The sequence below is a fragment of the Diabrotica undecimpunctata genome, chromosome 4, assembly GCF_040954645.1.
Source record: "Diabrotica undecimpunctata isolate CICGRU chromosome 4, icDiaUnde3, whole genome shotgun sequence".
Classification (NCBI taxonomy): domain Eukaryota; kingdom Metazoa; phylum Arthropoda; class Insecta; order Coleoptera; family Chrysomelidae; genus Diabrotica; species Diabrotica undecimpunctata.
Window position 1 is genome coordinate 33,854,100 of NC_092806.1, and position 13,200 is coordinate 33,867,299.

General features: G+C 33.9%; 1 protein-coding gene across 1 annotated transcript in view; it reads right to left on the bottom strand.

Annotated features, from left to right (window-relative positions):
- The window catches only part of LOC140438610 (uncharacterized), a 63,969-nt gene that overhangs the window by 2,484 nt on the left and 48,285 nt on the right, over nucleotides 1-13,200 (bottom strand). Inside the window, exons 11-13 of the mRNA XM_072528270.1 lie at nucleotides 9,838-10,084; nucleotides 3,715-4,161; nucleotides 1,749-2,117 (exon numbers count right to left, since the gene is read on the bottom strand). Of these exons, the coding sequence (XP_072384371.1) occupies nucleotides 1,749-2,117; nucleotides 3,715-4,161; nucleotides 9,838-10,084 (1,063 nt within the window). The remainder of the gene's footprint in view (nucleotides 1-1,748; nucleotides 2,118-3,714; nucleotides 4,162-9,837; nucleotides 10,085-13,200) is intronic.

The window sequence follows — 13,200 nt, forward strand, 5'->3', positions numbered from 1 at the left end:
CTTATAACCGTGCAATGGAATATGCAAAAGAATATTCGAACACATACGAAAAAATATTAAATCTTCATTACAATCATGGACACTTAATAGATATTATAAAACCCGGACAAATACAGACAATAATCACGAAGACATCGTCATTATTGGCTATTTCCGAATAATTGACAACACTATATACAACCTACTGAGAGTCATAGCTCTTCCGTTGTCGATGAGAGGTGGTGTTGTGCGCTCGTTGTTGGTCCCAAGGAATCTACTTGCAGTAGATTACAATAACTTAAATTATTTTGAAGTGACATATGAAGATAAAGGAAAGTGTATAGAATTAAACAAAGGAGAGTTGGCATGTTCACTAATGGGAATTATTAATATGGATACTCAGCCAAACTGTATCTTAAATGAATTATATGATAGAACTACCAACACCACTTGCAATATAATAGAATACACGATAAAGAAAGTCAGTTGGTTGAAAATGAGCACACCGAACCTCTGGCTAGTCGTTCTACCATACGCTATAAATTTAGCTATAATGTGCGATGGTTCTCGATCTGAACATATAATCAATCAAACGAGTTTTATAAAACTGTCACAAAATGCGTTGCTCAGACTCGAAACATAACATTACTCACATCCAGTAATGGATTGGAAACAGCAATTGGAAGTTTACTAGGGCCTAACCTTTAAAACTTATAGCATGATATTTTAGTTTTGAGTTTTGGCAACAAATGTGAGGCATTTGAAATGTGCTTAAAAAACGCTGGATTTAAACTTCCGCACAACAAACGATCTGAAACATTTAAAACTTTTTTTTTCAATTACACTAGTACGTTTTTCAAAAGAATAAAAATTTTTGCAATAAACTACACCAAAACCGTCTTCTTAAATGCATTTTCCGCGACGTGTGATCGTTTGTAACGTAAAATATTAAATTCTGCGTTTTTTATCCATATTTCAAATGCCTCATATTTGTTACCATAAAATTGAAATTTCACGTCATAGGTTTTAAAGATTGATCTCTAAAAATGGAAATTTTACTACAACTGGTTAATAAAAGTGATCTATTTTATTGATCTCCCGAGTATCATAAAAAATGGCAAAAATCGCGTTACGTTAATTTATTTAACACCTTTATAAAAAAAAAATAAATAAAAACGAGTTTATTTTCGGCAAAATACAAAAACTGCATACGAAATCTGCACTTTTTGACTTTAAAACGCATCTTAATTTTTATCGATAAGACGTTTGAATCAAAAGATATCAAATTTTTACCGTCGAGCTGATACAAATTTTATTAAACACTGATAACGTTTATAAGAGAACGGTTCATTCTATACAAAAAATGCTTATAAACGTTTTTGTTTGAAATTATCTCAGCTATATTTTTTATTCGAAACATTTTTTTCTACGGTGTATAGGTTCTTGGTAAATCGATTTTTTTGCGTTTTTATCCCTCTGCAGGGGGTTTTAGGGGGAAGTCCGGGGGTAAAAGTGGTAATCTTTTTTGGGGTCCCAAAATTAATATCCCTTGCATAAATTCAGATTGTTCTTATGATTTTTAGGGGTAAACTCTCTGACGACTGGACTATAAGACTACAGCTAAAATATCTATGAAAAATTGTTCTTTAAATTGAAAAAAATTTTAAGGGCTGAAAAAAATTTTCATTGACCTATAAATAGGACGCTGACTTATAATGGAAAATGGGTTAAAATGAAATTATGACAAAATTAACCTACATAATACTTACTTTTTGTTTTATATCTAATACTTTTATTCTTTAGGTGAGATTTGTTCACAATATTCTTTTTCATTTTTCTTGCACGAAGCATTTCCATCAAACTTTCTCCATCATTTACATCATCTTCGATATCCTTCAAAAATTGCATAACACTGTTATTTCCTTTGTGAAGATCGGCGTAACGAATTTGATCGTTTGGTATTCTCTTTTTCTTTTTAAATTGGTCGATTTTGGCAATGCTGGGACTTCTTCTAAATTCTTTTTCCAGTTTCTTTTTGACACCACTCGATTCTACATAATCTCTACTTTTTGATTTATCGGCATTGCTATAGTTTCTGAGCGTAGACTTTGAGCTTATGTCCTTGGAGACATCGCATACTGTAAAAAAAATGTTATAATTTCAGTAAGGATTAAAAAAAATGTAAGAAAATGTCACAAAAGAATTCGGTAAGGTGTCTGAACGAATATGAAAAATGTATTAAAATAAAGTACAGTAATACAATAAAAACTACAAATTCGGGAATTTATTTTGTCGATTCAATATATGATTCTTCTTCTTCCTCTTTATAAGCAATTCTGCTTGTTCATTGGCGAATTAATACCTCTATGGAAGGTTGTCACTCCATCTTTTGTGCAGTCGTCCGATACTTTTTCCGCCGATTGGAGATTTATCTCTTGCTAATTGATGGATTCGACTGTTACTTGATGGAAATTCATTTTATGTAACAATAAAACACTGAAAACTTTGTTTTCAAAACTTCCACAAAATTTATTTTAAACTCTTATCACTACAGCTGTTTCGGCTGATTGCCTTTCTCAAGTGATCTATTTTTGGCATGCGTTTACACTTAGTCTTTAATGAAATATGTTGAGGAGGGGAGAACTGTTTGTCTCAAGTTTGTCTGTGTTTTTTAATTTGTTGATTTCCATAGATTCTAACAAAGATAGCTTAAGGCCTTTATTTTGAATGTGAAGAATTTTAAATTTTAAACAAGGTGAAGTGCGTATGTAGAATCTGTTTTTCTGTTATTAAAAGCCCTTTTATGTTCCGCTATTCGTTTATTAAAAATTTCTATCAGTTTGACCGATGTAAGCTTTTGGGCAATCGCCACATTTAAGTTTGTACACACCACTGTGTAAGTGGTTTTATTTTGGCTCTTGTTGTTTTTAATATGTTTGCCTAGGTTGTTATTTGTTCTGAAAGCTGGTGTTATTCTTTTCTTTTTTATGTGTTTGGCTATTTTTGTTGATATTTTGCCTGTATATGTGATCGAGCAGAAGGTACTGGTGACGGTGGAAATAATAATTTCAGGTCCTTCTTGTGTAGTAATTCATTAATCTGCTTTCCTAATTTTTATTTTTTGTTAGGTACATTTTACGAAGTTTGCAGGCTCTTAATTAAGTAGTATTTTTTATATTTAAGTTTGGAAGAATTTTATTGTTTTTTTTTTATTTAAAAGTACAAACGATTCTTATTCTGATTTTTTTTCTTCTTTCTTGTCTTATTGTTATAAGCTTTGTCCATAAAATTTGTACAATTTTCAGTGACAATAAAGCATATTACTTATTTACTTACTTATTTATTTGTATTGCTATTAAGGCTAAAAAATAACCAAAAAATTACTTTTAGAGCATTATAATAAATATAATCTAGAGATGGGATTGCAATAAATCTTAATTCCTATGGTCAACAAAACAATGTCGTTATCTGTATATTTATATAAATATATGATCAGCGTAATATATTTTTTAAATCAGAATTTCACAATGTTTCAAGGAAGTGCCACATGGCACTCTTTGCTATTTAAACAAATTGAGGGTGTGGTTGTCACCTGAAGGTGGTTCATTAAAATACCGAAACTTTGATACCGTTAGATATTAGAAAAAGTTTACAAGCAATTTTAAGAGCAATTTTGTTTTATATATGTTGTATCGGTTTATCTTTAAAGGACACTACCTTCAAAATACTACTTACCGTACGTTTTAGAAAAAACTTCCTTCAAGAAACTTCTGTCATCAGTTGGCCAACCAAAAATTTTGTGTAATGATCTGTTCAACATACTTCTGTCATCTTCGTTTATCTTAGCGAATCGTTCATGTCTTCTTTTTTTGTGTAACGTAATCATATCCGCGTTAAACGGTGAACGATCTTTGGTTCTCTTTTTGGTCTTTTCCCTTCTAGCAGACCTTAGCAGATGCTCCTCAGCATGTCTTTTAGTAAGGGAATTTGGTGATTCACGATCTTCTCTGACGGGATTTGTTGGAGTATGTTCTATGCTACTAGTATTTGATTTCTGAAGATTTACTTTATCTAAATCTAAATTAGCATCCTCTTCGATAGAGCATTTGGATTGGGATAGTTCTTTGGTCTTCTCTGGAGTTGAATGTGCTTGTTTTTCGATTATATCCGATCTACGCAAATCTAAAAAAATACGTAAATTTTTAAAACTTAAGTCGTACAAAATACATCGATAGGGTAAATTTTTTTTGTATAAATTTTGTACCATAATTGAGCAAATATGGTTACATTATTAATCACAGGTTACAAAAAACACAGTAGGTATAGGTCTCAATTTTAACTAGGTGTTGAAAAACCTTTCTTTAAAAGCTCTATAGTGTGATTGTAGACTGTTGTAAAATTTAACACACGTATACAAAGGACTTTTCAAGCGGGAAATTCAAATTAAAGCTTCTTGTATTATATTCACGACTTGGAAGCAGGTGATAAAACAAAGTAAAATTTTTAAAGAGATACATAATACATTCAAATATATAGATGGCTGAGAATGTGAGTGATTTGAATCGGCATCTGAAGGATTCTACCGTCTTTAACAGACTGCCGTTTTTTTGACTTTAAAGACAGTGGAGCTAACCACTGCAGTCCAAAAGTTTGCATAATATACTGATAGTAAAATTCCCTGGTCTAGATATATTCCTTCAATACTCTTAATGAGTAGCAGTCTCTATTCAGTTGTTTTGACGTATTTTATCATGTCGTATTATGTTAAGAAATTTAACTAATCTAGCAGGTTCTGTGTATTGTGATAGAATATTGACTGTATCTGGGAACTGTTCTCGTGACTGGCTGGTTCTAAAGTAAATAAAATCTGTCTTATCAGTATCAAACAATAGCCTATTTCCACTGAACCGCTGTTCAACCTTAGAGTTAGAGCTTGCTCTGCTACCGCGAGGAGTGTTTCTAATGTTTTTTCCCAGAACAGCACATAATATTATTCCATCGTTGATCTTTTCTGTTATCCCCACATGTTGTCTAACGTCTTGATTTCTTCTACTTTCTATCTTTGATATTCTCCTCGCTCTTCTGAGAAAACGAATTTTTTTCCATATTTGTCTCAGTAAGTTACGAATACTTGCACATATTTCACCACCAACTCTACAATGGGCCTATATATTCATAATTTGATTTCTAATTTGGTGTAATTTTTCCCGACCAACATTCTACGCTCTATGTCTCTTCAGACATTCCTTCACAAGATATAATGCCTCCTATATATGTATATTCCTGATATGTTCTGATTTAATGGCTTTCTATTTTTATGTTAAGTGCTGATTCTCTAACGAATAGATATTCGGTTTTTTGAAAAATCATTTTCAAACCCCACTTTCAATATTCCTCCAGTATTTTCCTCATCATAAATGAGTTTTTTTCCTTATCGAGGGCCACAACTGACCAATTTAATCATCTGTAGATAGTAAGGTGTACAGAGTGTCTTGCTACATCTCTATACCAATTCTGTATCATTTTCTGCGTCAGGTATCTAGGGCTTCCTGAAAGTATATTTTAAATAGAGTTGGGGATAACAGCAACCCTGTCTCAATATTTTATTCACTTCGAAAAATTCTGATATCCTTGTGCCCACTTCTACCACTGCTATGTTATTTTAACCCTTTGGGGCCTAGTGGTTCCATGAAGATACCACAAATAAAATAATTTTTGTTAACGGCCTAGAAGTGATTGCTTGGAACCACACTGTCGGAGTGCATTTCTGTGTATATCCCCACTTTATACAAATCTTGCCGCCGTAATATTTTATTGTTCAGACACACTAATCGACAGTTGTTTTGTATAAGTCACGAGTGTTGAGAAGTGAAGAACGACAAACAATATATTTTATTTGAAATCAGCAATTTATTCGGTAAGTTTTTTGTTATTTCTGTTTGTTATGCGGTTCTTTTGTGATATTTGATAATTTGATGTTTGTAAAACTTAGCATAAATTTACTATTTGCAAATAAAATGTGTGGTTCTTCTATGGAACCACCAGGTCAGTGGGATATGCCTACATCTCTGTTTTTGTTTTACTTCAGGTGTTGGTCATGGGCATTAGGAAGTTGGCCTCAGACGAGGCATATGCTTTGATTGACGAAATACCATTAGATTTAGAATCTGTCACTTTCGGGGGCTCCATCTGAGGATGAATTAGATGAAGATCTCTGAGATCTCTGAGACAAGAGGAACTTCAGAATGGAGGATCACTGAAGAAGGTCTAGTATATCTAAAGTGGATGGACAGCAAGCCAGTTCTATTTCTCAGTAACTTCCACAACCCAAATGATATCCAAACTGTTTCCAGAAAAAACAAGGTACATCTCAAGACATTGCTTGTCTTCAAAAAGTCAAAGACTATAACAAGCATATGGGGTATGTCGACCAGTCAGATATGTATATTTCTTTATACAAAATAAATCGCAAGTCTAAGAAATGGTGGCATAGGTTGTTTTGGCGTTTTCTGGATCTATCTGTAGTAAATAGTTATATTTTATATAGAGACCGGGCAGAAAACGTAACAAGTTTTTCTCTGAAAGACTTTAGATTGGCTGTAGCGTTGGGATTAATTGGAGCACAACCAGATCCAGATAAAAAGGGCAGAAGGAGTTCTCAAGGTGTACCAAATAAATTTAAGACTATAGTTTCCCCTAAAATAAAAGGAAACGGAAACAAGGTTCGTTGTGCCCATTGCAGTACGCGTGCGCAACCACATCGTTCTAGGTGGCATTGTTCTACATGTCGTGTTGGACTCTGTTTAAGTGAAAAAAAAAACAATTGTTTTTATAAATTTCACCAAAAGAATTGATTTTGATTTTGGTCTAGTTTCCTAGTGGTCACTTTATGGAACCACATGTTTTTGAAAAAACTAAATAAAAATAATTTTTTTTTCTATAAAAATATCTCTTATTATGTGTACCGGTTCATAAATCAACCAAAAAAATTAGTATTAAAAAGAAAAAATTAACTCCGGCCACAAAGGGTTAATAGATATTATAAATAGCTTTCACAAATAGTTCATTTAAGTAGCTATTTCTAAAAACTACAAATAGTTTTATTGGGGGCAAATTATCATAAGCTTACTCCTCTAAGTCAACAAAAATGAAATGGGTATTTAGGTTCCGCACCGGAATTCCGGCGGTACTACTAACCCGGCCCGATCCGGCCAATTTGCCGGAATAACCGTTCCTGTCGAATCAGCATCATGATCCGGCCGGAATTTGAAAAATTTTCCCAGAACTGGGTGGGGATTCCCCTGTTTAATGCGAAACAGTAGAATGGATTGAAATCACTGCACTGCCGCCACCAGTTTTATAAACATTTTGTTATAGCTATAGATCTGCCTACATTGTATTATAATGAAATTTTATACTTAGAAGCATTTTCTTCTTTCTCTTTATAAGCAATTCTGCTTATTCATTGGCGGATTAATACCTCTATGGAAGGTTGTCAGTCCATCTTTTTCGCGGTTGTCCGATACTTCTTCTGCCGATTGGTGACATCTCTTGCTATTTTGACGACACGGGTCTCCTCCATTCTGCTTATGTTGTTATTCCATTCTTTTTTTCTATTTTGTGTTCATTCATTTATACACTGTGCGTTACATTTTCTTCTAATGTCTTCACTTCGCTTTCGATCTCTCAGCGTATTTCCTGTAATTCTTCTCAGTACTTTCATCCCTGCTGTTTCCAGTAGCCTTTGCGTTGTGGCTGTGTCGGGTCTTGTTTCTGAGGCATATGTTATTATTGGTCTTACACTAGCTTTATAAATTCTTGATTTCATCTCAGTATTAATGTGTCTGTTTCGCCATATAGTGTCATTAAGACATCCTGCCAGTCTATTTGCTTTTTGTACTTGATCTCTCACTTCCCTGTCTAGATTTCCATAGGTAGACAGTGCAATTCCCAGGTATTTCATTTCCATTATTTGTTCAATACTCATGCCATCAATTTCTATTGTACATCTGGTTGGTTCTTTGCTGATTACTATTGTTTTAGTTTTTTGAGATGAGATTGTCATATTAAATTCTTTTGCTCTTATGTTAAATCTGTTGACCAGTCTTTGTAGACTATCTTCATTTTGGGCTATCAATATTGCGTCGTCTGCGTAACAGACATTTTTATTTCTTTGTTCCCATTCAGTATCTTTACTTTTTATACTTTAGAAGCTAAAGTATAAAATTCATCTTAAAATTTAAATAAACTTATGAAATAACGTTAAGCGGATGGAATACTTCTTATAGGTAGGTCTTGATCCGGCTGGAATTCCGGTGTCAGGTAAGGTTAGCGGTAGAAATTCTGGTTCCGGCCGGATTCCCCAGATACCCGATCCGGTAGATCCCTAAATACTAGTACGACCGTTCTAGAACAGACGGCTTCCACAGAAAAAAAAAAGAGCTTACAGGCTTGATATCGTCAGAGGATCTACTGTAACACTCATTATTCAGGGAAAAATCGACGGATTGAACGTAAAAAACTATATTATATGGTAAAAAATAATGGAAAATATACGTCAAAATCTTCTTCTTCTTCTTATGGTGCCGTGCACCTATAGTGCGTTGGCGAATTATCTTAAGGCCAGACGTCTGTCTTTTGCGGCATGCAAAAGATCGCCAGTGTTATTTATGCCTGCCTAGTTCTTTGTGTTCCGTAGCTACGACATTTGTTTGCGACCTACTCCTCTCTTGCCTTCAATCTTTCCCTGGATGATTAGTTGAGGAATTGCGTATTTTTTTCTCTCAGAATATGGCCGAGGTATCCAATTTTTCGTACTTTGATCAAATTGAGTAGTTCTCCCTCAGTATTTGCCTTTCTTAAGACTTCCTCGTTTCTTACCCTATCTGTCCATGCTATGCGGAACATTCTTCGCAACGTCCACATTTCGAAGGCCTCCAACTTATTAATGGAAGATACTCTTAACGTCCATGTTTCCATGCCGTATAACAATATGGACCATACATAGCATTTAACCATCCTGTAGCGGAGATTGAAGGAAAGATTGCGGTTACATAGTAGCGGTTTAAATTTGATAAAACCTTGTCTTGCTTATTCGGTACGGCATTTTATTTCTTATTGAGGATCCCATTGGTCATTCATCATCATTCCCAAGTATTTATGCGTTTTTTCTTATTGCCATGCATTTAGATTTTCCAGCATTTATCTTCAAGCCATATATTTTTCCTACGGTGTTTATTTATTTAACATCAACTGCCTATCATGTTAGTTGTCTGTTATTATCGCGGTGTCGTCGGCATAACGAATGTTATTTATCAGGAATCCGTTTACCTTTATTCCACTCTCAGACCCTTCCAGTTCCTCTGCAAAAATGTTCTCCACATAGAGATTGAAGAGCATAGGAGACAAAATACACCCCTGTCGCACCCCTCTTAAAATTTCAAATTCTTCTGTGTTGGTTTATTTGTTCAGTCTCACTCAGTCTCATCAGTGCTTTTTGATTCCAATAGAGATTCTGGATAACTCTTATATCTTTCTCGTTAATGTTAGCGTTGTGTAGCATTTTTATCATTGCGTCATCTTTTACAGTGTTAAACGATTTTCTATAATCGAGGAATGTTATGACTATATCCTTTCGTTGATCCATGCAGTTTTGTACAAGCGTATTCAAGCAGAAAGCTGCTTCACACCCAGTCCGCTCTTAAAACCAAATTGTGTCTCAAAATCTAGTAGGTTTCAAAGAATTTTGCCTCTGGTTTAGAAACACGATTATTAACTTACTTAACATAAGATTTGAAGCTTATATCCCTAACAAAAACAATAACCAAAAGAATCAATTAAACAATAATAAACTCTTACCTAATTCCTCTGAAAGAAGAGATTCCTTAGTTAACCTTCTTTTACGCCTCTCAACTTCGTCGTCTTGGTCGGGGAGTATAGTAATATCATTGGGATTACATAGTTTTCTTTTTCGTCTAATAATAGTATTGCTCGTGTCCGTAGTACGACTCATTTCAAGTATGGAATCTTGAAGCGTTGCGGAAGACAGACTGCTTCCTTTACTCTTTTCTTTTCTCTCTACCGATATTTTGTCATCACTGGTTTTCTACAAATTAAATCAGATATAAATTTATGTAAAAAAATAATCGTTAAAAATCCTTATTTTGGAGATTGTATCTACTCTTTGACAAACTTCTCCCACAAATATATCTCAAAACGAATAAAGAAAATTTCTGTAATAAATTAAACATGTTACATAAATCATAAGTAGGTATAACAAACACAAGACAACAAAAAAAGACACAAAAACAAGAATTTATAAAGCAGCAATTAGACCTATATTAACATACACAGCGGAGACAACACCTGACACATCTAAAACGAGACGACTACTAGAAACAACAGAGATGAAAATACTCAGACGAATATCAGGAAAAAGTCTGTTGGATAGGGAGAGAAGTGAAAACATAAGAAGAGCATGCAATATAGAAGACATAAATGGATGGGTGAAAAAACGGAAACAGGAGTGGAACGAACACATTAGTAGAATGGCAGGAGATAAGTCACCAAATGGACGAAGAAGTATTGGTAGACCAAGAAAAAGATGGTGCGACAATTTAACCAATTTAGGAGGCTAATATTGAAGAAGAAACAGGCTTTAAAGCCTACATACAAGAAGGAAGAAGAAGAAGAAGACAAGTAGGTATAAAGAATAAGTCAGAAATAATGGAAAATTGTAACAATATGTTCAGAAGCCAAAAATATTAGTAAGCAAGATCTAAACAAGATCATAGAAGAATTAACTCAGCGAACTAAAAGAATTAGATGCAACATCGGCTAAGATAATATACGAGAAATAACAGACTTTCAAATGCAACTAAAAAATAATAAATGTACAGAAGAGGAAAAAATGACAGCCGGTATGGTTAACAGAAGGTGGCAAGATAGAAAAAATACTGAAAACCTTATTAAAATAAAATAATCGACGAAAAAGTCTCTTCAAAAATGAACAACTGAAGTCATCCTGATATTTAAGAAAGAGAATAAAACGAATATTGAAACATATCGACCACTAGTCCCGCCACAACTCTATAAATTGCTTACTACAATAATTATAAAAAATCGTTTTATGAATAAGCATCACATATACCAATCTGTCGAACAGATTTTTCCTAAAGATAATCTAAGTAATAAAGGCTCTTCACAAATGGACAACTCAGAAGTCATCCTGATATTTAAGAAAGGGGATAAAACGAACATTGAAAAATATCGACCACTAGCCCTGCCCCATCTCTATAAATTGCTTACCAAGATTATAAAAAATCGTTTATCAATAAGTATTTCAGTTAATAAACGCAGATTCAAATAATTCTCAAAAAATTTCCAGCTAAAGGGATTACGACAAACAGTTCATTAACAATACAATTTACAATCTTCACGGAACTAAATGTTGCCGTGCATCATTAAAGCATTTGCAGAAAAGGCTTGAACATACGCACGAGTGGACTGGAAGTGTGGATTCTACAGGATTGTAAAATATTTGGGATTTACACGTAAGAAAATGAAATATAATCGAAGTTTAACCGTCTAGAATTCTAAAAAAAGGGCAAATTTTTAACAATTTTTTTTTGTATTTTATTTATTATATTATATATATGGCAAAAAAAAAATATTTTACAATTAAATTTCTTTAATATTATTATACAACTTTTGAAGATTACAAAAAATTTCTCTTTTGTTATTTTCTATTGTTTGTGTATTTTAAAGATGGCGAAAAAAAATTTTCGTGCACAAATTACTGCTCCATGGCGGACAGTTAATCTTTGGATCGGCACCTTACGTGATAGTTTACCAGCAAAATGAAAAATTCGTAAAAAAAACTAAATGGCTGACATTTGAAAAAATTGTTCAAAAATTGATCTTTTTTCAACTTTTTTCAGTTACAAAAATTTTATTAATTTTTTCGGTCAAATTGTGGTAAACTATCAGAGAAAACAAAATGCATCAAGGTTTATTAAAAGCGACTGACTAGTTCCGGAGACTAAAGATTTTGCGAAAAATTCAGGTTTTTAAAACCTTTACCTACCGTTTACGTACAGCTTTATTTATAAATCATCAGAATCCTGGGAATGCATCGAGTCTTCTGACTCATTGACGCCGATCCTTACTATTACAGGTTTAATAACATTTTCCATTATCCCATCCAGCTTCCACATTTTCTCTTCTATTTTCAATACATTGCAAATAGCGTTCTTTCAATTTGTAGGATGTATGTAATCTATACTGGTTTGTAATAGGCGCTGAACATCGCCAATTTTAAATGTTACGTTCTCTCGGGCAACATATCCGTTCATTTGAGCCCAAATTAATTCAATTGGATTTAACTCGCAATGGTAAGGTAGAAGTCTCAAAACAGTAATACCATGAAGTCTAGCGATTGAATCAACAGAATATTGACGATATCTACCATGATGTTCCTTAGTTATTGACATTAGTTGTGCTTTGACTATATCCTCTGTAAATGAAATTATATACATATATAAATATATTTTTCTCGTAGCCAGCTCTGCATAATGATTCTGTATGTCATCGTTGAAATGCGTTTAACAAGGCGGCTGTGATAAGATGCGTTATTCAATACTATGACAGAGTTACTATCTGCACGCTGGAGAATGTTCTCGAACCACTTCAGGTCTTCATGATGGTCCCTAGTTTTCTTCGATATAAAAACAAGGGCAACATTTTGCAGAAAACCAGTATCGCTGCCAATACGAGCGACAGTTAGACGCCGGCCCTTTTCTGACGGCGCTCGTATCTTGTCAATAAACCTTCAAAAAAGGCTTGTTGTGCACTTGTTCTTCTTCTTCTTCTCGTGCCACTCCTAACGGAGATTGGAAATCATCATGGCCACTGCGACTTTGTTAGCAGCGCGCCTAAAAAGTTCAATCGAACTACACCCGAACCATTCACGTAGATTACGAAGCCACGATATTTTTCTTCTTCCCACACTTCTTTTGCCCTTAATTTTGCCCTGCATGATATTTCTTAAAAGTTCGTACTTTTCACCTCTCACAATGTGCCCCAAGTATTCCATCTTTCTAGTTTTTATCTCATTTAGAATTTCGCATCTTTTGTCTAAAGTTTGGAGTACTTGCGTGTTAGTGACGCGGTCCATCCATGATATTCTGAGAATGCGCCTATAGCACCACATCTCGAAAGCTT